The sequence below is a fragment of the Carcharodon carcharias genome, chromosome 12 (genome assembly GCF_017639515.1).
Source record: "Carcharodon carcharias isolate sCarCar2 chromosome 12, sCarCar2.pri, whole genome shotgun sequence".
Lineage (NCBI taxonomy): Eukaryota > Metazoa > Chordata > Chondrichthyes > Lamniformes > Lamnidae > Carcharodon > Carcharodon carcharias.
Genome location: NC_054478.1, coordinates 142,133,952 through 142,157,505, shown reverse-complemented (window position 1 = coordinate 142,157,505; position 23,554 = coordinate 142,133,952). Strand labels below are relative to the sequence as shown.

Sequence of the window (23,554 nt, the reverse complement as noted above, 5' to 3'; positions counted from 1 at the left end):
CTGAGTTTTTCCAGGTAATTCTGTTTTTGTTTTGGATTTCTAGCATCCTCAGTTTTTTGTTTTTCTCACTAAATCTAGAATTGCCTGTTCTCTAGTGGGCTCCACCACAAGCTGCTCCAAAAAGCCATCTCGTAGAAATTCTTTTTCTTGGGATCCACTACCAACCTGATTTTCCCAGTCTACCTGCAAATTGAAATCCCCCATGATCACTGTAACCTTGCCTTTCTTACACACCTTTTCCACCTCCTGGTGTATCTTGTGCCCAACATCCTGACTAATGTTCAGAGGCCTGTACATAAATCATAACTTAAATTCTCAAACTAATCTCCACTAAGGCAACAGCAACCTATAGACTTTAAGCAGACATCAGGTAAAGCATTTTCACCTTATAAGTTCAAAATGAGGTCCCTTTCACTTTGGTTCCTTTGCAGACACAGTGGTAGGCTTACAGGCTTAGATCTTACATTGCCTCTGCCCTGCACACACAAAACTGTTATCGGTTATACCCAGCACATCCCATTGAACGGAAATTCTCATTGTATCACCAGCCCCTTTGAACTTCACCTCTTCTAACAATAAAGTCCCTTTCATTGCATCAATTTTATTTGTAATATAAGCATATTGCTTGGTCTCTGCTAGCTAGGTGTCAGATTTCACTCCCCTTTTTGAATGCTGTATTCAACAAAATGCAAATGCACTCTACCTCTCTTACATTTCAAAACTAGTATACACCAAAGCACCCAGACTAGCTGGCTTTAATCCAAGTAAGACACGCCCACAGATTAATGCCCTACTTTAAAAAAAACAATTTCCAATAACATTATATACATTAATAGCTTCATGACAGCTCTGTGGGGGGAGCAGATTCACTGATAACTTTCAAAAGAGTACTGGACATATACTTAAGATGTAAATATTTACACAGCTCTGGGCAAAGAGCAAGGGAGTGTGACTGATCTGAAAGCTCTTTCAAAGAGATGGCACAGGCACCATGAGCCAAATGGCCTCCTCCTGTGTTCAAGGTTCTATGATGAGATATCTGAAAAATTGTAAAATCAATTTCTTTGTAAAATATAACTCAGATACATGCAATGCTGTGGCCAACATAACAAGTTAACTGTGGGTGTCTACATTCAATCATTAGTTGGGAAGCTGCTGCTCACCTGAAAGATATAGAGCCTTCACTTGAGAGGATTGTAGTGCATCATGGAAGACTAGAACAGAACCCAGCTGACCCTCCAGTGAAGTCGGGGAACCCCACTCACTATCCTGAGTTCCTGCTGAAATGAGCTTTGTCACCGATTCCGGTTTTCCTGGGAGTCCACTCCAGGTTGTTGAGGAAAGAATTGCACTCAGAGATGCACGTCCAGAGGAGATGGACAATGAGAAGGGAGGATCTGGGATTTGTGAGGGCGGTGGGGTAGTGGTCCTCTGACCAGCCGATCCAATACAACATGAGGTAAAAGGCTGAGGTAGGGAGGAAACATTTAACAGGTTTCAGTGCAAACAAAACATCAGATAGAAATACAAAAGTTCTTGCCCTGAACTGGAAAATTTCATCAACTTTGCTTCCAATTTCCACCCTTCTCTTGCCATCATTCTCTGTCTTTGACTCTTCCTTTCTCTTTCATGACTTCTCTGTCTCCATTTCTGTGGATAGGCTATCACCAACATTCACTTTAAGCCCATTGACTCTCACAGCTACCTGGACAACACTTCCTCGCACCCCGCATCTTGAAAGGACTCTATTCCATTCTCCTAGTTTCTCCACCTCCATTGCATCCTTTCAGATGATGCAAACTTCTACACACGCACAAGAAAGCAAGAATTAGGAGCAGGATTAGGCTATTCGGCCCCTCAAGCCTGCTCCACTATTCAATAAGATCATGGTTGATCTGACTGTGGCCTCAACTCCACTTTCCTGTCTGCCCCATAATCCTTGACTCATTCTTTGCTGATTTCTAAAATCTGTCCAGTCTTCTAACCTACCAGTAATCTTTGCAGTATTGTGCACTTTTTCTTTCAATATGATACTACCTTTAACTTTCTTAGTTAGTCACAAGTGGTGCATCCTTCTCCTAGAGTTTTTCTTTCCCAATGGAATATATCTTTGCTGAGAGTTATGGAATGCTTCCTTAAATGTCTGCCACTGTTTCTCTACTGTCCTACCATTTAACCTATTTTCCCAGTTCACTTTTGTCAACTCTGTCTTCATACCCTTGCAATTGCTTTTATTTATGTTTAAGGTACCAGTCTTAGAACTACACTTCTCGCCCTTCTCTCCCTCGAACTGATTGTGAAATTTAATCATGTTATGATCACTGCTACCTAGAGGCTCCTTTATTATAAGGCCATTAATTGAACCTGCCTCATTGCACACTACCAGGTCCAGAGCAGCATGCTCTCTGGTTGACTCTAGAATGTGCTGCTCTAAGAAACTTCTGATTTTCATCAACCAAGGATTCTCTCACACCGTGGTTGACAGGGCCCTTGACTGTGTCTGTTCCAATTCACGGACTTCTGCTCTTACCCTTTCCTGTCCATCCTAGAATTATGTTAGCGTTCCTCTTGCCCCTACCTTCCACCCCATTCTACTTTCAATGGATCATCTTCCACCTTTTCCACTACCTCCAGTGTGATGCTACCACAAAATATATCTTCCCCTGCCCTCCCCTTTCAGCATTCTAAAGCAATCAATCCCACCGTGACACCCTGGTCCACTCTTCAGTCACCCCCATCCTTTCCTTTGGCACCTTTCTATGCAAGCACAGGAGTTGCAAAACCTGCCCCATTTATCTTCTCCCTTCTCATCTTTCAAGGCCCCAAACACTCCTTCCAGTGAAACAGCAATTTATTTGTACTTCTTCCAATTTAGTATACTGCATTTTCTGCTCACAATGTGATCTCCTCTACATCGGGGAGATCAAATGCAGGCTGGGTGGTCACTTTGCGGAACGCTTTCATTCAAGCCACAAGTACGATCCTGAGCTTCCTGTCGCCCGTCATTTTAATTCTCTACCTGGTTCCCACTCTGACCTCTCTGTCCTTGACCTGCTACAGTGTTCCAATGAGGCTCAACACAAACGCTAGGGACAGCAGCTCTTCCTTTGACTTGACAGCTTACAGCCTTCCAGACTCAACAATGAGTTCCACAATTTTAGATCATAACCTCACCCCCAATTTTTGTGCCCCTTTGTTGGTTTGTTCTTATAAACTCATTTCTTTATTATTTCCTTTCCTTTGCTTTCAGGTAGCATTCATACTGACATTCATATTTCCTCCTATACACATCTTTTGTTTATTTACTTGTCCCATTATCACTCCCTTTTGGCCTTGCACCATGAACCCTTTTATAATTTAATCTTTCTCCCCCCTCCACCCTGTCACAGACCTTCCATTTTGTTCTTCTTCCCACCCTCCCTCTTTCCTTTGCTTAAAAACCTATTACTTCTCTGTAATGTTAACTCTGTTCCTCTCTCCATAGATTCTGCCAGTCCTGTTGAATATTTCCACCATTTTCAGTTTTTATAGAGGATACAAATCATTTAAAGCACAAAACTTGAAGTTATCACATAAACCAGATGGAAATGAGTACTTGCAACAGCAAACATATAGTACGAATAAAAACAGTACTCAATGTGGAGTCTGGAAGGATGTGGAAGCTTTATTCAAACTCATTTTCCAGACACAAAATGTACAATGTACAAGTTCCAGAAGCAGTGGCCAGCCACTCAACTAATGATGGTCTTGAACTTTGCGCTTTCTATCTAGGGTGACACTCCAATGGAACACTGATGGAGTGCTGCACAACTGGAGGTGCTGTCCTTTTGGATGAGACATTAAACAGAGCTCCAGTGTGCCCACTCGGCTGGACATAATAGATTTTATCCCCCTACTTCAAAGGGCAGCAGGAATTCTCTTCAGTTCCATGTCTAACATTTACCCCTCAATCTACTTCACTGAAACAGATTATCTGATTATGACGCTGCTGTTTGTGGGAACTTGCTGTGAGCAAAATTAACAGTTGCATTTCCTACACTATAACAACAACCAGACATTAGAAGGACTTGATTAGCTGTTTGGGACCTCCTGAGGTCATGAAAGATGCCATAGAAATGCCAGTCTTGTCTTTCTACCTATGAAAAAAATTCTAAAATGTGCCTACGCATAACATTTAGATTCAGGTGTTTGGTGAACATAAATGCCTGATGTCATTTATCAGAAATTCAAGCTGGTGACCAGTAACCTCTGGAAACAGTGGCTGGCATAACCAGTGGAAGAGGTAAATGGTTTACCATGGTGGTTATAATTCACATCAAATAAAAGTGAAGTACCCTCACACCTGTAAAATATTTCCTTCACTTGTCACAGGCTTCAGTCATTCATTTATTGCTGAAATTGGGTGTTCCGCTGTAAACCCTCCATTACACCTGCCATACGCTTCCCTACTGTGCAACTTGCACATCCCATTCCGTTGTACACCCTCTGCAGTGACCAAGACATTCCCTCCAATTTCTATGTTTTACTGAAAACTCCCTAGACCTACCTCTTGAAATATAAGCTCACCACGGCTGAAAAAGACAAGGAAAACATGACCACATATTCCTTTATAAAACCTTACCTCATTCATAGTGGGGAATTTGAGGGGTGCGGAGAGCTTCTGCTGACCATTGACATAGATGTACACCAGACTCTGACCAAAGGGACGCTTTGCTGGGACATGTACCACAGCTATACTATGCTGTTGATAGAAACAATAACAGCTCAGTTGAACAATTCAAATACTGTGGTCCTTTGTAGCACTCAAAAAGGGTTCTGTTAACATCTTAGCACACATTCAAAAAACTTGTTAGTTTTAAAAAAGGGCATTTACCCAACAATTAAGGGTACACATGAAGCAATTTTTTATATTTTAGGTTGCATGCTTTTGTATCAAGGTGGTTGAATGGCAAGCCTGTTCCCAGACCCTCAGAACAACACCTTCATTGACCACCTTAATGAGGCAAATGATTGCAATCTTATAAAATCCCTTCCCACCCAAACAATTTTTCTAACACTACATGGGAGACACTACTACAGCCTCACCTTTGCATGGCTCCAATCAGGAATTCAACAGAATGGAGGGTTAGAATCTGTGCCTTTACCCTCTGAACCATCTTAATCCTCCAATAGAGAGGTGGGCTGCCAAGTTGCAGCATTTCAATCACACACAAGTAAATCTATTTTTGAACATCAGCCCAAAGGTCCAGATGATGAGTTCATGCTACTAAGTAGGTGGAATGAGTTTCATATTAATTTTTGATCGCACTCTTGGTTCCAATTCTACTGCAGCTGGAACGGCACCAAGCCAGCCTTCCTTCATCCACTTGGTTGGTGACACTAAAGGATTGGATGCCAAAGTGACCTCCTGCCCAGCTGCTCTACAATATTTTCTGACATAGATTGGGAATGCACGTATGAATGTAACTCAGTAGTAGCACTCTGGCCTCATACTCAGAAGGCCATGGGTTCAAGCCCTAGTCCAGAAACAAGCACATTGATTCAGGCTGATACGCAAGTCCTTTGAACAAGAGGTCCAAATCCTCAGAGGTGTATGTAACAGATCCCATGGCAAAGAAGAGCAGTGGAGTTCTCGCCAGCCACCTGGCCAACATTTCTCCCTCAATAAGCATTCCTAAATAACAAACTATCTGATGATTACCACATTGCTGTTTGTGGAGCTGCACTATTCCCAGATTGGCAGCTGCTTTTTCTACAAGCGAAGAAAAAATACTTAATTGGCTGTGAAGTGTTTAAGGGTGCCCTGAGATTGTGAAAGGAAACAGGACACAATCAAAAAATATGCTACACAGGTGAGTGTAGCAATTGAAAGTGAATGTGAATCTCATCTTAAAATTGCTGGAACTGAAGGAGGAGAACATAAAACAGCTGAGCTCATGTTGAAGTAAATGAATGGTCAGTGCAACAAAATATATACCAACATTAGGTGTTTCAGTCCTTGCTCTTACCCAGAGGGAATCACAGAAGCAGTGGTCAGGGAGCATCACAGTCATGTATTCCTTCTTTGTGCAAACTGCTACGACCAACCCTCCAGAAGAGGTCAGAAAAGCTTCAAACCCTGTCCCACTGGCTGTGAAAAAACTAAAAAGCATGCAGGGTAAGACATTTTGTACCTCTGGCTTAAGAGTGGAAAAACTGCACTGTGCACACATTCATTCCTGCAACAAAACCAAAAATACATGCTGTAATATTTTATATGATGTCGTATACTTTTGCCACTTGTAGTCAGTCAGAAATCTTTCAGGGATTACAGTTTAATTCAAGGTGCTGCTATTGAGTTAAATTAAGGCACAAGGGCTAAATCTGCACAATGCACAAGCTCTCAGAAATGCAGATTAGATGCCAACTGCGAAAGAAAAGGTACTTTTCATATGTCACTTCAGCGTGAGATATTCCAGCAATGTTCAGAGCTCTTATGTTGGAACGGATTCCCTCATTTGAGCCCAATGGAATGCGGTGGGGAGAGGAGGGAGGCAGCTGCCAGGAGCCCACGTTCAGGATACCAGGGATCAGTGGGCAGGGAGCACTGGGTCAGGAATCAGGTCTTTGACATCTTGCCTAGCCGGGTCAAAAAAGTCAGTGCCGAAATCTGGAGTGGAAACAATGAGTTTGATTATATATCAGAGGTTTCTTAGTCTCGAAACTGGCATTAGTCCAAATCTGGGATGGAGTTACATACTTTGTTACTTTTTCTGTTACAAGGAGAAAAGTTCGAAATTAATTAAAAACTGTATTCATTCACATAGCATATGCAAATTAACTTCTTGATTATTTATATTTGGTCTAATCCGAAAAAATAGTTATTAATCTACCTTGAGGAAGATAGGACACACACGTGAAGGTGATAGTAGTATCTTCCGTCCTCAAATCTCACATTTGTTTGACTACATATTGAGCAATAATGGTAAACTCCTGGTCGTGGGAGAGCTCAGTACGCTGAATCCAACAGGAAGAATAATTACAGAGCCAACACTTGTAACACTCAACTTATCTAGCAATATCCCACATAAAAATTAAATCACAGACAGATTCCATTGCTTTATCAATGTGCTTTATACACGTGCTCTTAACTAGCAACTTCAGACTTGTCTCACTACCAGCACCATCAGGAGAGCTGTCATCACCCAACACTTCATTGCAGTTCAAAATGCAACACCAACAATTTTGGAATGGCCACAAATAATCCAACGTGTACAGCTAGGCATTTTTCACAGCTGCAAAATTTCACACATGCATTCAGGAAGAGGAGGTCAGTCAGTTAATCGTTCGAGCTTGTTCCACCATTCAGCGAGATCATGGCTGATCTGTGACCTAACCCGATATAGAGCCCTTTACCCCATTTCTCTTAATACCTTTAGATAACAAGAATCTATCTGAGTTTTAAAATTAACAATTGACCTAACATCAACTGCCATTTGCGGAACAGAATTCCAAACTTCTACCATCCTTTGTGTGAAGGAGTGTTTCCTAATTTCACTCCTGAAAGGTCTGGCTCTCATTCCCCAACCAGAAATAGTTTTTCTCTATCCCATCTGTTCCCCTTAATACCGTGAAAACTTCGGTAGGTTCCTCCCCCTCCTCCTTCCTAAGAGGCATTGGCGACCGTAGACTTCCATTAGAATGGGCTTGGCAAAGTACTGCCTTCTGCAGTATGGCTGACCAGGGAATTCTCCTGCTCTTACCGCCTGCCAACAGGTGCACTGGAAGGATTTACTGATTTCGCCCCTTCAGGCGTAAACCTTGCTGGGGTGGCCGGTTTCCTTGGGCAGCAGCATAGTCTGGATGTTGGGCAGGCCCCCTCCCAGCAGCTTGTTGAGCTCCTCGTCATTGCAGATGGCGAGCTGCAGGTGGCGGGGGTGATGTGGGTCGTCTTGTTGTCCTGGGCCGCGTTGTCGGCCAGCTCGAGGATCTCGGCCATCAGGTACTCGAGGGTAGCGGTCAGGTAGACGGGGGCTCCAGCCCTGACCCGCTCGGCATAGTGACCCATGTGGAGCAGCCGGCGGATACGGCTGACAGGGAACTGGAGACCGGCTCTGGAGGAGTGAGTCGTGGCTTTGGCGCGCCCTTTGCCTCCAGTTTTACGTGGCCAGACATCTTTCAGAATTCGCTCACAGGCTGACAAACAGCCTGTTTGGCTACGTTAAGAATGCACTTCCGTGGTCATCAAGTCCTGAAGTGGGACTTGAACCTAGAGCTTCTGGCCCAGAGGCAGGGACATTACCCACTGTGCCACAAGACCTCCCTTCTCTGTAAGACCACCTCAATGAATTACTGACTTTCAGTTCAGCTTCTGTATATGAAACTGCTTTTTTCCTCCCAGTTCGGCACCAGCAAAGTACTATTTACTGAGTATAGTAAATTCCTGCTCAGTACCTTACATCATTTGTATACTGAACACACCAATTCCTAGCTCAGTAACAGACTCCTCCACCCCGAATACATTAAATCCCTACAAACAAATGATTTCTTTACTTGGACATAAAAATACATTTTATAGAGTGCCCTCCAGTCTCACTGCTCAATGGGAAGAGCTTTGCACCATCCTTATAAATAAAATCCACAGTTCCAGCTCAAGTTTCAGCACGGGGGGAAATTACTTGTACTGTATTTATGGAACAAGCATTCAGATTCAAGTCTGTGGTTGAAGTTTCTTTTTGCTCCCAAACACAATACTCATAAGTATCACTTCCAAACAGCTATTTTAAAACTAAACACCATTTAATAAATTCATTTGAACTTCACTTAAAGACACAAATAGCCCACAAAGTATGGAAACAAATGAGAGGGAATACACCAGCGTAGTATAAGCTCTGGTTAAATAGCTTATACCAAAACATCCAGGAGGCGGGCTGACCAAGATGCAAATTGATGATGGGTGCAACGTGATCACTGGTTTAATTTTCAGGGCCAATAAGAGAAAGGTTAACATTTTGATGGAACAGTGATATCTGACAAGCTTTCTTTAGGGGAGGAGATATCTTTCTAGTGAAAACGCCCTTCCCAAGCCCACCCTTACCCCCTCCATGAATGTGAATGGAAGCTCAACTCCAAGCTGTGTAAAAAAAAAGAGCTGTCGTGAACAGTACTCTGTAGAACCAACAGGTTCAAAATTACAGTGGGGAGATCAAATGCAGATCAGGTGGGCACTCAGCAAGAGCACCTTCATTCAATCCACAAGTGCAACCCTGAGCACCCAGGTTTCCCAGCTTATACAAAGCTAGGTGAGAAAGTAAGCTGTGAAGAGGGCACAAAGAGGCTGCAAAGGGATAAAGACAGGTTAAGTGAGTGGGCAAGAACATGGCAAATGAAATATATTGTGGGAAGTGTAAAGTTATCCACTTTGGAAGGAAAGACAGAAAACTGAATTAACACATGACCTCCTACCTTCAACTGCCCCTTCACTGGAATCCCACCACTGGTTGCCCAACATGCCAATCGTTGGAGTCCTGCCTTGCCAAGGCTCTTCAATGTGCACCGAGCTTTGACTTTTGAAATTCTGGTCACCACAGTCCTTTACCTAGCCCTGCACTTACTTCAAACCGGTTATGTCTGTAATCTTTTCTAGTTCTCACAAAGGGTTAGAGCACTGGTTCTCTCTCCACATATGTTGACTGATCTGCTTAGCATTCCCAGCATTTTCTGTTTATATTGCAGTTCAAAATTAGTGCTAGCAGCTGTACTATTCTGAAATGAGAAATCATCAAAATCTAGAGCAGCCCCAAAGCTGCACATTAATCCAGATCATGTACCAAAGGTGCAGGAAATGTATCAGCTGTCAAACTATTACTGCAATATTTAACTAGGTTATAATAATGATCTGAAGTGTGCAATATAGTCTGCTAGAACTAGAAACTATTATTTGCCAGTGATCATCATTTGCTTGCTTAACCTGAAGCAGCTGCAGCACCTTTGTTATTCCTTCAGTCTTGGCTTTGTATGAAGTTCACTTGCTTTTCCAAGCAAGCTTTAAGTGCAATAAAACCGCCAAAATAAATTCCACTGTATATACAAGAGAATGACTGGGGGGGGGGGGGGTTGGTGTGTGTGTGTGTGTGTGGTAATACCAATCCTACAATCTTGTGTTAAGGTTCTAATGAACCTTTCCCTGCTAAATGAAGAGAACTTGCTTGTAATCACACTCAGGATCCTGCTGTGGAACCAATAAATCTGAACCACTAACTGGATTAAAACATTATTCTTGACTATCCATTCTTCTGGACACTGCAGCTCAAAGGTATGTTTTATTTTAAAATAATCCATACGGTTGGCTTTACGCGGTTCATTCAATTTTCCACCTATTACTGTGCTGAAATAGTGACAAACTAATTCTGCATATATATTAGCAAAGAGATTCACCCTGGCAAATAATTGGCAATTGATTACTGATAAATTCTACAAGGGACCTACAAGGGACAATTAATTTCACTTTAGGAGAGATGTCAAGTCCTTGGAGAGGATGAGACACTTCAGTTATGTGGAGAGACTAGGGAAGCTGGGAGAAGCTTTTTTTACGCAGCAGGTGGTTATGATCTGGAATGCACTACCTGAGAGTCTGGTGGAGGCAGGGGGTTGGAGGTGGGGATATATATTTTTTTAAACACAGCAGGTTATGATGATTCAGAATAACTGTCTGAAAGGGTGGTAGGAACAGTTTCAGTGGCAATTTTCAAAAGGGAATTGGAAAAGGAAAAAAAATTGCAGGACTACGGGGGAGAAAAGCAGTGGGATTAGTTGGATGGCTCTTTCAAAGAGCCAGCACAAGTGCAATGGGCTGAACGGCCTCATTCATTGACGTATGAAACACTGAATGACTACGGAGCATGATGCTAGAGTAGTGCGCTATATCCGATTAGGGGAAAAGCATGGTAGTATTTCAGTTGGAGGAACAATAACTTTGGGTGCCAGAAAGCAGCGAAATTACTGAAATTTCTGAACATTAAGATACATAGTTATATTGCAGCAATTGACTAAACACAACAGGTTGCACTGTAGTATTCTAACTACTGCATACAACCCAAGGTTCATCTCATTTCTCCCTCATCTAAAATCCAAGTTTGCTACAGAGTTAAACAGAATTCAATGCAAGAAGCAATACTCAATCCAGGTTAAACCAGGCACAGGCTCAATACTCTGTGACTCCTGCGTGTCTGTAAATATAGCATGCACATGGTTACCAACTCTGATTGGATGCACTCCTGGAGGTTTCATCATCAAAAACAGCTTTTCTCCCACTCCGCCATCTCTAATAACTAATGAACGAAAGCATTCAAAGAAAATGGAAAAAGAGCAAGTTTTCTTTTGAATGCCCTTATAACTTTCAACCTACGTTGCTTGCAGCAGAGTCCAAGAAATGAACTTTCAGCTGGGGTTGTCCTCCTTGGAGCTAAGGAGATTGAGGGGCGATTTAATCAAGGTGTACAGGATGTTTTTTTATTCTTATGGGATGTGGGCATCACTGGCTAGGCCAGCATTTGTTACCCATCCCTAATTACCCTTTAGAAGATTATGACAGGTAAGGTGGATGAAAAAAATGTAGTTTCCATTAGTTGATGGTACAAGGATGAGGAGACACAGGTTTAAACTTTTGGCCAGGAGATGCAGAGGGAATGTGAGGAAGAAATTTTTTTTTTACAGAAGGATGGTACTCTGCCTACGAGGGTGGTGGAAGTGGAGATGATGAATGATTTCCAAAGTGAAACTGGATGGGCACTTGAGGGAAATAACTATGGGAGTGGTGGTGGTGGTAGGATTCACTGAATCGCTCTACAGAGAGCTGTCATGGGCTCGATGGGCCAAATGATCACCAACTATGTCACAATTACTCTAATTCTTGGAGGCTCCAGGACAATCCAGGAGAGTTGGCAACCCTAGTCACAGAAGCATGATGGGGCCACAGTGTCTGAGCTGCCCATTCCTATAGGATGGCAAGCAATGTCTTGGGGCCAGGGAGTGGGCTACTGCACAATGTAAGTTTGGGCCAGTTCAACCACAAGAGTAAAAACAGCTCAGTTTTTATAATGGAATTGTTTTTGTCCTACCTGTACAGCTGTTTCCTCTTGCTTCCTTTCCCCAAGATTCCACTGGCCTCTTGTCCCTGATCAAGACACAACCATGCGAAGAAGCTAAAAGCATAGCCAGGCCAACGTTGAAGAGTGGGTACCATGATTCCTGCCATGCTGTGGGATAGGTTAAAGTACTGTAGTGCATTATCTAAGCCCTGTTTCCGGGCTATGCCCAGTATTGCACATGTCACAGGGACGACATAGGGATGGGCTTGTTTAGGGTTGTCTGTCCTCAATAACCTCATCAACTGCAAAAGCTCTCCTGAGCTCAATGACTGGCTTCCCAAAGACCCCAGCAGTCCAATCAGGTTCTCCGCACATGTACGGTGTAGTCTAGCGTGACAGTTCAATGTCACAAGGATACGGCTCACAATGTTGGCGTTTACGCAGAACGTGCGACTTTGACGGTTGATGCAGCATATCCTCTTCAGCCAATCAGAAACAAAGACTTGTAGCTCAAAGGAGTCCAGCTCCGGAAGCCATTGGATGAGTAGCAGAAGGGGTTGGACATTGCTGATCCCCAACATACCCACAGAGGTATGTTCACCTTCAACAGCCTGCAAGCAGAAAATAATACACAAAATGGTCAGTGTTTGAATTTAATCAAGGCAGGGATTAATAATTGTTTGGGTGTTAAGGGATATGGGGATAGTACAGGATGGTGGCGTTGAGGTAGATGATCAACCAGGATCTTACTGAATGGCTGAGCAGGCTTGGAGGGCTGAATGGCCTGCTCCTGCTCCAATTTCCTATGTTCTAAATTAGGCCATGAACTACTGAGTTTCCTTTACAACTCTTAAACATGTGCACAGTTGCAAAGCGGGAGAGGATGTTGCACTGAACAGAAAGAGGCTTTCTCCCTGCGATGCTATTTTAAGACACTACATACAGAAATGAGAACTAAAGGGCATTGGGGAATGTATCATCAGCCATTGACATTGAGAATCAATTGTCATCCTTAAAGGTGAAATCCCACCGAGATCTAAGTACTTACTTGGTAAAAGTAGTCCACATTATTCAGATTAGGCTTTTGATATAAGGGGTAATTGAGATATTCAATCGTTGCTCAGAGATGATGCTTCATTTCAACCAACAGTTTCGAATACTATTTAAAATAACAGAGTGACTAATCCCAGAAGAGCTCTTGTGTTAAGTCAAAAATCAAAGCAGTTTACAACAGGCAATTTAAACTCTCTCATTGACATTGAGATGTTGAAAGAGCTTCTAGTTATCTATCTTCTTTTTATAACGAGTACTGTGTGTCACTGCATTTGTGGTGATGGTAATTTGGGTCTTAATTTTTCCACTGGCTTCTGCCATGACAGAGCAATTGCTATTTTCCCCACGTAGCTGATGCATGATAACCCTCCATATTGAAGAACTGTTTTCTTCTTTCTTTATTCTTTCGTGGGATGTGGGAGTCGCGGGCAAGGCCAGCATTTGTTGCACATCCCTAATTTCCCTTGAAATGAGTGGCTTGCTAGGGCAGTAAGGGTCACATGTAGGCCAGACCAGGTTAAGGATAGCAGATTACCTTCTCTAAAGGATATCAGTGAACCAGATTGGTTTTTACAACAACCGATGATAGTTTTATGGCACCATTACTGAGACCAGCTTTCAATTCCAGATTTTATTAATTGATTTCAAATTCCACCAGCTGCCGTGGCGGGATTTGAACCTGTGGCAGAGAAAGGCCAAGAAATCCACAGAAGAGCCACGGGAGAAGAAAAAGGTAGAGTTTCAGCAGAATCCACTTGCGAACACAGCAAAAAAATATAATCATCAGCAAAAGTGGGCAGAAGTACAAAGCATTTAAGAGAGCATCTCCACTAAAACACACATTACAATAAAATGGAGGATACAGCAGTTAACTGATAAAATCGTCAGATTGTAACACACAACGCCTGTGAAAGAAATTTGCTCAGTTAGCATCAGCTCATGCAACACCCCAAGTCTTCAAAACTCGAGCGCTGAGTCTCACCATGTTCATCAGCTCCTTCAACAGGTCTCGTGATGGCTGGCCCAATGTCTTCAGGACCTCATACAGCTGCGTATAACCAATACGCTCTTTGAACACCTCCTGGTTTCAGAATTTAAGATAAAATGGAAAAACTCAATGCAAAGTAATTGAAATACTTTTAACTGGTATTAAAAAATAATTCCTATTTATTTTACGCTACTTAAAAATCAAAGCTCCCCCACTGTATGGCACCCTCTGCAGAAAGCCCAGAAATAAGAGTGGCAGTAATCAGTGCAATGAGAGTTTTTTTAATATATTCTTTCACAGGACATGGGTGCCAATGGTTAGGCCAGCGTTTATTGCCCATCCCTAATTGCCCTCAAGAAGGTGGTGATGAGCTGCCTTCTTGAACCGCTGTAGTCCATGCAGTGCAGGTGCATTCACAGGGTTGTTAGGGACGGAGTGTGTGTGTTGGGATTAGTGTGCGCTGGGTTCAGTGTGGGTACTGTTAGGGAAGGTGTTCTAGAATTTTGACCCAGAAGCTTCGAGTCCAAAGCTCTATATAATCGAGCAACAGGTTACAAACTTGCAGCATCATTTCCCCAATCCTGGCTATCCTTCCACGAGAAGTGTGAAGGCCAGGCACCATTGCACTGCAGTGTGAAATAGTATGCTCCCCAGCCTCTTGGGTCTACTTCCATTTGGTCAGGGATTAAGACAGATCTCAATGTCTGGCCTCTCGGGGACTGCTGGATCTAACAAGGACTTAACTTTCCCATCCTACAACTTTCAAAGAGGCAACACAGGCATGATGAGCAGAATGGCCTCCTTCTGTCCTTTACCATTCTATGATTGCCACTCACCTTCCCAGTGCCAACCAGTAAGCAAACCCTGTGCTGTTATTCTGAGAAGAATTGAGTGCACCGGTTTTGGGAGGAGGAGGGCAAAAGCATGTTTTTCTAAATTCATGTCCTTCAAATCTGACATTTAGTTGTGTTTTCCTCTTTGATAAAACTATAAACCAAGCTTACCTTAGCAGCTGGGGATTTGTGCATCACTGCAGTCAAAGCTTGGATCGTCGCTACAGCTAGGCTATCCAGGCGACCCTGAAACACCTAGAACACCAATTAGACTATTAAACTGCAACTAGCAAGACAGTGATCAGAGGAGGGGAACGCTCATTCATCGGATCTGTTTTCTCAAAATAGAAATATGAAGGTTAGAATCAAAAATCAAGACTTGGCATTCAAGTCTTCCAACTAGCATTTAACCAACACTTCAAGAAGTGTAATATGTCAATTGTGGTCATACTGTGAGAACATCAAATGCAAATTTTTGTTTGTAACCATTAGTATTAGGAGGGGGGATCAAATGAGCCAGTTAGTGGGTTACTGCAAATTAGATGGCATTAGTGACAAAAAACACCCACCTTGAGCTTTTGTATTTTTAAAAAATATCCAGATTGATCAGATCCAAACTTTACCAATTCAGTGCATTAATTCTTGGGTCTGTTCATTTTTTTCAGCGTGAAAGCACAGAATTGAATGGTACCGGCTGAAAATTCAATGCCATTTTTGATGAACATGCAAACATTAAAACCTCCAGCACTAATAGTCCTGCATTGACATTACTGCTGCTGTCAGTCCAGATCCTCTTGCCTGAAGCAAAGCCCTCTTACATAAGGTGAAGAGCCAAAGAGAGATAGAATATCTGACCATATTGTGTCAGATCATACGATTAATCATTTAAACTCATCTTTAGCAAGGATGCGTTTAAGAGGAGTCCAATAAAAGATCACAAAACAGTCTTTCAGTGCACTCTTGGACAGATTGGAAAGCAAAACTTTAACATTAAATTCACATCTCTTCTCTACCATCAGTTTCACATTATCGTGCTTATTTCATTTTGGAAAGTGGGGAGATTTATCGCCACATTTGAATTGTGTATTGGCCTGCGCTATAATAAATTGAATGGGGAGAAATGACGAACTTTTAGACAGCTAGTAGGAATGACAAGTCTTGACAATACCCATAACCATACAAGACAAGCCTACAAATCTCCTGTAGCAAGAACATTATGCGGCATGCCACACCCGCTCCCATTATTCACATATGGTCAGCTTTGTAACGAAGGCCAGTGAGGAAAAATACGCACCTTTACAGTTACACTGGGATAATGATAGTTCTTTCGTTTCCAATTGCTTTGCTTCCAGCGTGCAGCAGTTAGAGTTAGTGTCATAGATATGCCCTCACATAATTACAAGAGGCCACTGTTAACAGGGAAACGTTAATCCAGAAAAATATTTAGTTCTGAAAAGTTGCACTTTCAATTGATAATGTGAAAGTCTATGCAAAATTAAGTAAAACATTTCTGAGGACGGCAGAAACACTTACCCAACTTAAGTTGAATTACAACACATAGGCTTGCCAAGAAAAATTTATATACTTTATAAGGGAGCACGATGGTGTTAAAAGGCTGGGTTATTCCTTCTGGAGCAGAAGCCCAACTTATGAAGCTGATTTTTGTTTGGCAAGGGAATTGATGAACAGGGGATCAAGGCAGGTAAATGGAACTAAAATACAGATCAGCCATGATCTAACTGAATGGCAAAACAGGCTCTAGGGGACAGATGGCCTACTCTTGTTCTTAGATCACCAGGGTGACATGGGAGTCTGCTCATCATTTACTTCTCGAGATCCTCAAGAGATCTTTAAGATTTCGGTCACCACCTGGGGCGGGATTTTCCGGCCCCGCCTGCCACCAGGTTCGCCCCGATTTTGGCTGGGCCACCGAATCTCCCATGGTGGGCCCCACCATGATGGGGCTGGAAAATCCCTTCATATCCTAGGATACTGAAGTAGCGTGTCTGAGCAACAACGTGCAAGAAAGCTCAAATGGCATGGTCTCGCAGAGACTCACACTGCATGCCATGAGCATGATTCTGTGATATCAGCGTCACCAGCCTTGGGACCCCCCCCCCCCAGTCTGGTGGTCATCCAGGATTGTCCAATGTGGGCTTCTGTGAAGGGAGGTTCTGCAATCACCTCAACTGGGCTTTTGTTCATTTGATGAGGTTTTACAACAAAGCCCAATTACGTTTTTTCCCAGCCCAGGGTACTAAGGCAAACCGCCACACTGATTTCAACCAGCGAATCCTGCATCGCCCACCAACGATATTCCAAACTTCCCTGTTCAGAATGGCTCAGTGATTCACTGGATAATCTGAGACTAGCTCATTGCAGAATTTGGTAATCATAAGGAAAGCAGTAATCTGTCACTACTTTCTTTTGGCACCTTAAGTGTTTGTGCAATCCTCAGAATTAAGTGATCAGCAGAACACCCAGTAACCTTCAGGTTGTTGCTGCGCCTCCTCACCAGACCAGGTCACTGTACTATGCGGTAACACCAACAGCAAGCAGCAGTACATCATACACATCTGCCTGGGCACCAAACAACATTCAGCCTCACTGATCACAAATATACCCACCCATCACCACAGTGCAGAGAAATCAAAGGGCAAACCCTACAAGATTTAAAAATTAACAGCGTTTGGAAATGCCATGCCAGTATCAAATGCCACATGCCAGCACTTGTATATTTAATTTTCAAGAACAACCTCAACGATTTTGCCTCTTCTATAGTTATGTACTGAATTGGTGCTATCAAATACCCATTTTACATGTCAAGCTTTGGTAAGAAGGCTTGAAGTTTTTAGTTTTTTTTAATTTGATAAGGGGTTAATTAAAGCAAAAACAACTTGCATTTATCTAGCATCTTCAATGTGGTGGACCCGCAAGACGAAAAGTCAAATGGACATCGAACAGAAGGGGGCGATATTAGGTGGGACAACCAAAAGTTTGTCTAGGTAGTGGGTTTTGAAGTGGGTCTTTTGCAGAGGGGAGAGAGGTAGGGGGCTCAGGGAGGGAATTCTAAGTACAGAGCATAAATGCTGATGGTGGAGTCGCTAACATGAAATTGATGCAAAAGAAAGCAAAGTTAGAGGTACAGAGTTTGGGGAGGACGCTGGTAGAGCTGGAGAAGCTAAGGGAGGCAGTGAGGAATGAGGCATGAAAGTAATTTAAACATGAGGATAAGAACTTAAAAATCTAGGCACTGCCAGAAGGGGAGCCAATATAAGCCATCAAACACCAGGGTGGTGGGTGATTGGTGAGAGTTAGGATATAGGCATGAGAGTTTTGGATGAGCAGTTTATGCAATGGGAGGCCAGCCAGGAGAGTGTTGGAAAAGCCTAAAGATAACAAAAGGCATGAAACAACAACGGCAGATGCCCTCTGTGTAACAAAATCACAATCGTTAATTTAGGTGACACAGTGTAGAAGGAAAATCTTACTCTCTCCTCCACACTCCTCATTATTTCAAGTTATGAATTTGCGAGAATGACCACGGACGCTCCCAAAATCTGCATGAAGGCCCATTTGTACAGCACATAAAATGAATTGAACTCTTTTCTCTTCTTTCAGTGTCATGTATGGATAGATAGCAAATTTACAACATGCCGCACTGCGCTGAGTAATTCTGCCAGTCAAACTTCTGGTAGATGTCCAAGGTCTGTTACATTAACAAAGAACGACCATAAAAACTGATTGGCTAATATATGGAATGACAATTTCGGTGCAGTGATAGCCAGGAACCATGATTTTCTTTTGCCTGAAGACTATTTCCTTTTTCTCTTGACATGTGTGGGAAGAAGGGGAGTAGGGAGGCAGTGATAAGAGATTAAATATGGAAATAAAACTACATCAATCGCTAATCAGGCATGCAAACTGCCACAAGGAGCTGCTTTTAGATACATTGAGGGGAAAATAGTACTGGGCCATTTTTGATAGGAGAATTTATAAGAGATTGACTGCTACTAAGTGAGAGTAGGGAAAAGATGACTCATGCCTGCTTTTGATGTCCAGCACATATTCTCAGGCAGCAGGAGACATGATGTCATCCTCTTGCAAGACATATCTGGGGGCCTGTGCCAAGTTGCAGCGTTGCTACTGGTACTTAAACACTCGGGTCCAGATTGAAGAGCAATTCTTCTACTAAATGCCTTTCCTACATCATTATGCACAGGAGGTCGAAATACTTTCACAACCACACACAGGAAAGCCTGTCTGCAGATGCCACCTTTGGGCCTCGATTCATGTCACAAAACAGTGGGCTCCATGAAAAAAAAGGTCCTAACAGCCAGATTAGACAGATGTTAAACATCCACAGCACTATTCAAAGTCAAGCCAGAGACCAGCTTCCAGCCTCCTACCTCAACTGATATCAACAAATAAAAAGTTTAAGTGGCCATTCATGTCATGTGGAATGCTGCTCAACAGAGTGACAGCCACGTTTGACTACATAACAGTCACGGCATAACGAAAATACATTGTACATAAAGCCCACCAGCCAACTAAGGTTCTACATTTATGATTGGCAAATTAGGCTAAATCTTTATAAAGCAATGGTTAGTCCCCAGCTAGAGTACCTGTTTAATTTGGGGCCCCACCCTTTAGAAATGACATCATGACCTTGAGAGGATGTAGTGGGATTTTACTAGATTGGTACCAGGGACGAGGGGCTTCAGTTTTCTGGAGAAACTGGGATTATTTTCCTTAGAGCAGCGAAGGTTATGGAGAGATCTGATAGTGCTGTTCAACATTATGAGGTAACTTGATAGAACAGACAGGGTCAAAACTGCTTCCACTGGCATTGCAGGTCAGGAATCAGATGACACATTTTAAATAATTGGCAAAAAAAAAGCCAGGGGCAAGGGGAGACTTTTTTTTTTCCCTTGTAGGGTTATGACGATCTGGAACGTGCTGCCTGAAAGAGTGGTGGAAGCAGGTTTGATGGTAACTTTCAGAAGGGAATTGCATACTTATTTGAAAAGGAAAAAAAACTGCAGAACTCTGAATCAAGGGGGGAAAGTGGGACTAACTGGATAGTTCTTTCAATGGGTCGAATGTCCTCTTCCTGTGCTGTATTATTCTATGAAGTTAGGAGGCATGTAAACTGTTGTACTTTTCAGTTTTAAATAATTTATAGTCCATTTCCTTGGATAATGTATTTTCATCTGCTCAAGTCACTCCTCTTTCACCCCCAACAAAAAAGTCTAAACTGTACCTTTATTACTCCTTTATAAAAAACAAGCACCAACATAGCTCATACTCTTAATGCAGAACAAAAGTTTGGGAAATTTTACAACAGGAGGAGCTCCAAGACATCTAGTTAATAATTCTTTTCTATTTTTGGGAAATTTTGGCCTATTTAACAGTAGCAAACAGGGAGCTGAATGTCTATCAACAGGTATTTCAGGGCATCCAGTTTGAGTTAGATTGCAACAAATGATCTTCATGGTTCTCATTCCTTTTTTATAAGTATAATGATCCTTTGAAGTGTGCTTTAAAAGCATCATTTGGCTAACTCAAGCTGCACCCAGCTTTGATTAATGATCCTTTTGTTACTCAAGCAGGCTTCGACTGCATTGAAACCAGAAGTGGTTCAGTAGGGAACCAGAGCCCATGACCAAGGTGCCTCCACAATCAGCTCTTATACCTGGAATGGGGAACAGCCGATTGGTTCAGGCACCGAGTGGTCTACACCACTTGGGACTACCTGCCTTTCTTCTCATGCCACGGTAACTCTCTCCACTTTGCCAGATTTGCCTACTCAACTATTCCCCATAACTGCTCACACCTCCTCTGTCTCATTGCCACCCACTTTTGCCTTTGCCCCATAACCCTTTTTGCCACTTGACCACTCGTGCATTCCACTCTGCCAGCCATTTTTTCCCTGCCTCTGTGCTAAATAGCTGTTCTTCTCTAACACCGTCCAGCTCTGATGAAAGGTCATCAACCTGAAACATTAATTCTGTTTCTCTCTCCACAGGTGTTGCCAGACCCCAGTAGTTCCAGCGCTTTCTGCTTTTAATACACAATAACTAACTGGTTCAACTAAATTGTCAATTGAGAAGTCAGTGCATTAAAGCACTGGCTTGAAACACCATTTTTGGACTCGTCCCTCAAACAAACCTTGGTGCAAGCGACAGTCTACTCTCTGCCATTGTTTCCAAAGACCACAGGAAACATGTTTGGGAGAATCTCCATCCTCTTCCCAGTAACACAATGCACTGCATAAAAATAGTTCAAGTTTAGGGGGTAGTGATAGCTCAGCAGATTTATGTTTCAATTCAGATTTAAGCTGGACAACTGGAGAAAATTAGACTTGGTTTGCTCTCTCCATTTTATACTAGATCACAACAAAGTAATCCTAACCATGTGAGGTGCAACGGATGCAAAAAAAAGCTTAAAAAATATATTTTAACTGGGGGACTGGAAGTGCTGGGCAAGGTTAGTCAGAGTCTTTTTACACTTAAGGCCCAGGTGTGAATTTAGGCCAAACCGATGGGATGTATATTTCTTATTATTGCTGGCTTTTAAGGTCTTACGCTAAATGCTTTCGGACAATCTGACCCAGTACTAATTGAGTGGTAGGTCACAACGTAAATACAGCCATACTTTAATCTGCAATCTCACTCAGCAGCCACAAAGATAGTGGATCCATGTGTTCAAGAGGAAAGTGCCAATGTACATTCTACAATGAGTTGCCAGGCCACCTGTGGAGAGTTCCTGCTACCCCCCAGTGTTTGCCTGGCTAGGGCTCAAATCAACACTTACTAGCTGTCTAATAAACGGCCGATGGCTATTCTGAAAATATATCATTCATAGCTTTTACAATCGGAACTGTTTTTCCTCTGTCCCGTTAAATGCACTGTGGGATAGGGATAGCAGAGAGAGTATGACACAGTCCACAGTTTGTGCTATTAATGGTCACCAAGTCTTTGACTAATAGCTTGACTAATAGCTCCACCCCAGTGATTACTGGCACATGATTATTTGCTGGTCGTTTGGCCGGCTGTCTTGAGGTACATACTGGCATGGCTGTCCCAATGCTGGTGATTTACAGCTGAAACAAGAATTCAGTTAATACCTGGTTCACATTCATTTCTGTCAGTAATTTGTTGGCAAGATCTTTCTCACTCTTGTCTGCTGCTCTAGAGCTTACAAACAGCTGTTAAATGAACACAACACAAGCATGAAAGGTGCGCAACAAGTAGGATTAATACAGGGCATGGTTATTGAAAGGAAAACTTTGGTTAAGCCAGCTTAAAGCAGTTGCTATTAGTTTACTGAACTAAACTTAGCCAACTTGAATAAAGGCATTCAGCAATGAAAAAGTCAAACCATTTTATCTTTTCTCTTAATCTTTTCTTCCGATCCTGACACTAAAACATGATCCTGCCACTGCTGATTAAAAATGATGACTGTGACTGTAGGCTGAATTCAGAAATTCACACATTACACCATTCTTGGGACAGCACCCAGCAATGTGCACTGAATTACCAACAATGTGCATTCACCAGTGCCATGTGCCCCATGTTCTAGGCAATTCAGGCTCAACGGCTATTTCCAGGATATGCCCTCGGAAACAGCTTGCTCTGCCTTCTCCTCCAACTGTGGGTTATTTTCTTTAAAGGAAATTCCTAAATGGCTAAGTAACTTCAGCTTGTAATGTGGCACCAAGTCTCAGGTAACAAAATCTCTGTATGAACAGCAGATTATTGGGGGTATACAGGGTGGAGAAGCGTTGGCGACTAAAAAACACAATAACTGGGAACACCACTCTCAATTATTATCCAATGAGCTATGGTGTAAAGTGCACATACAAAGCAGAGTGCAGTTGGCTGAACAGGCTGCTGACATTCACATGAAGAACTGAAGCCACCATAAGGTATTAAAGGTCACCGGTGATCAAAAATTAGCGTTCCAACATTGCCCACAGGGGAAAGATGAGAATTTATATATAAACTCATTGCCATGTGGTAGCATGTGGGTGAAAAGCAGCAGCTTCTCACACAGGTCTTGGCTGGGAAGAAAGGTAAGCAGAGAAGCTTTTCCACAGGGAAGTGATCGGAGAGAAAATAAAAACAGATGATGCATTTGGACTGGTTTTGCAAGTGAAGAGTTATGCAACACAGTTTGGGAACAGGTCACTCCCTCCAGGAAACTGTGCATAACATTGTGGGCTGGTGTGGGAGGCGGATGAAGAGGCTCATAAAGCCAGAAAAATACCAAAAAGAATTATGATGCTGCTTCTTAAAAGGTCATTTTGTCTGGATAATTTAGCCTGATACAACTGCTCAGTCTTGTTAAAGATCACAACTGTAATTATATACAGGACAAGTACAAGGAGGAAGCCTTTTCCCTTTGCTAGTTTTGATACTGTTTATAGTTTGCCACTGGTTCATTTGCATTGATGCCCTCTCCATCCCAGGTGTGGATTTCTATGACATCTTTTGGCTATCTCCACCTATCACTGGCCTTCTATCCAGCTCTACCTGTCCCACCACCCCCACCCCCACCCCCCCAATACCCCTTAAACCAGCTTATATTTCACCTCTTTTCTATTTTTC

The 23,554-nt window shown here is 42.6% G+C and overlaps 1 protein-coding gene across 9 annotated transcripts in view; it reads right to left on the bottom strand.

The window, feature by feature from the left end:
- The window catches only part of nbeal1 (neurobeachin-like 1), a 309,051-nt gene that overhangs the window by 85,086 nt on the left and 200,411 nt on the right, over positions 1-23,554 (bottom strand). For 7 of the 9 annotated variants that reach the window (XM_041200542.1, XM_041200544.1, XM_041200543.1 and 4 more), the window contains 7 exons: positions 22,072-22,152; positions 15,114-15,197; positions 14,104-14,202; positions 12,099-12,679; positions 6,009-6,141; positions 4,622-4,741; positions 1,164-1,467 (listed from right to left, as the gene is read on the bottom strand). In XM_041200542.1, the coding sequence (XP_041056476.1) occupies positions 1,164-1,467; positions 4,622-4,741; positions 6,009-6,141; positions 12,099-12,679; positions 14,104-14,202; positions 15,114-15,197; positions 22,072-22,152 (1,402 nt within the window). The remainder of the gene's footprint in view (positions 1-1,163; positions 1,468-4,621; positions 4,742-6,008; positions 6,142-12,098; positions 12,680-14,103; positions 14,203-15,113; positions 15,198-22,071; positions 22,153-23,554) is intronic. The other 2 variants (XM_041200547.1, XM_041200550.1) reach the window with 1 other exon arrangement.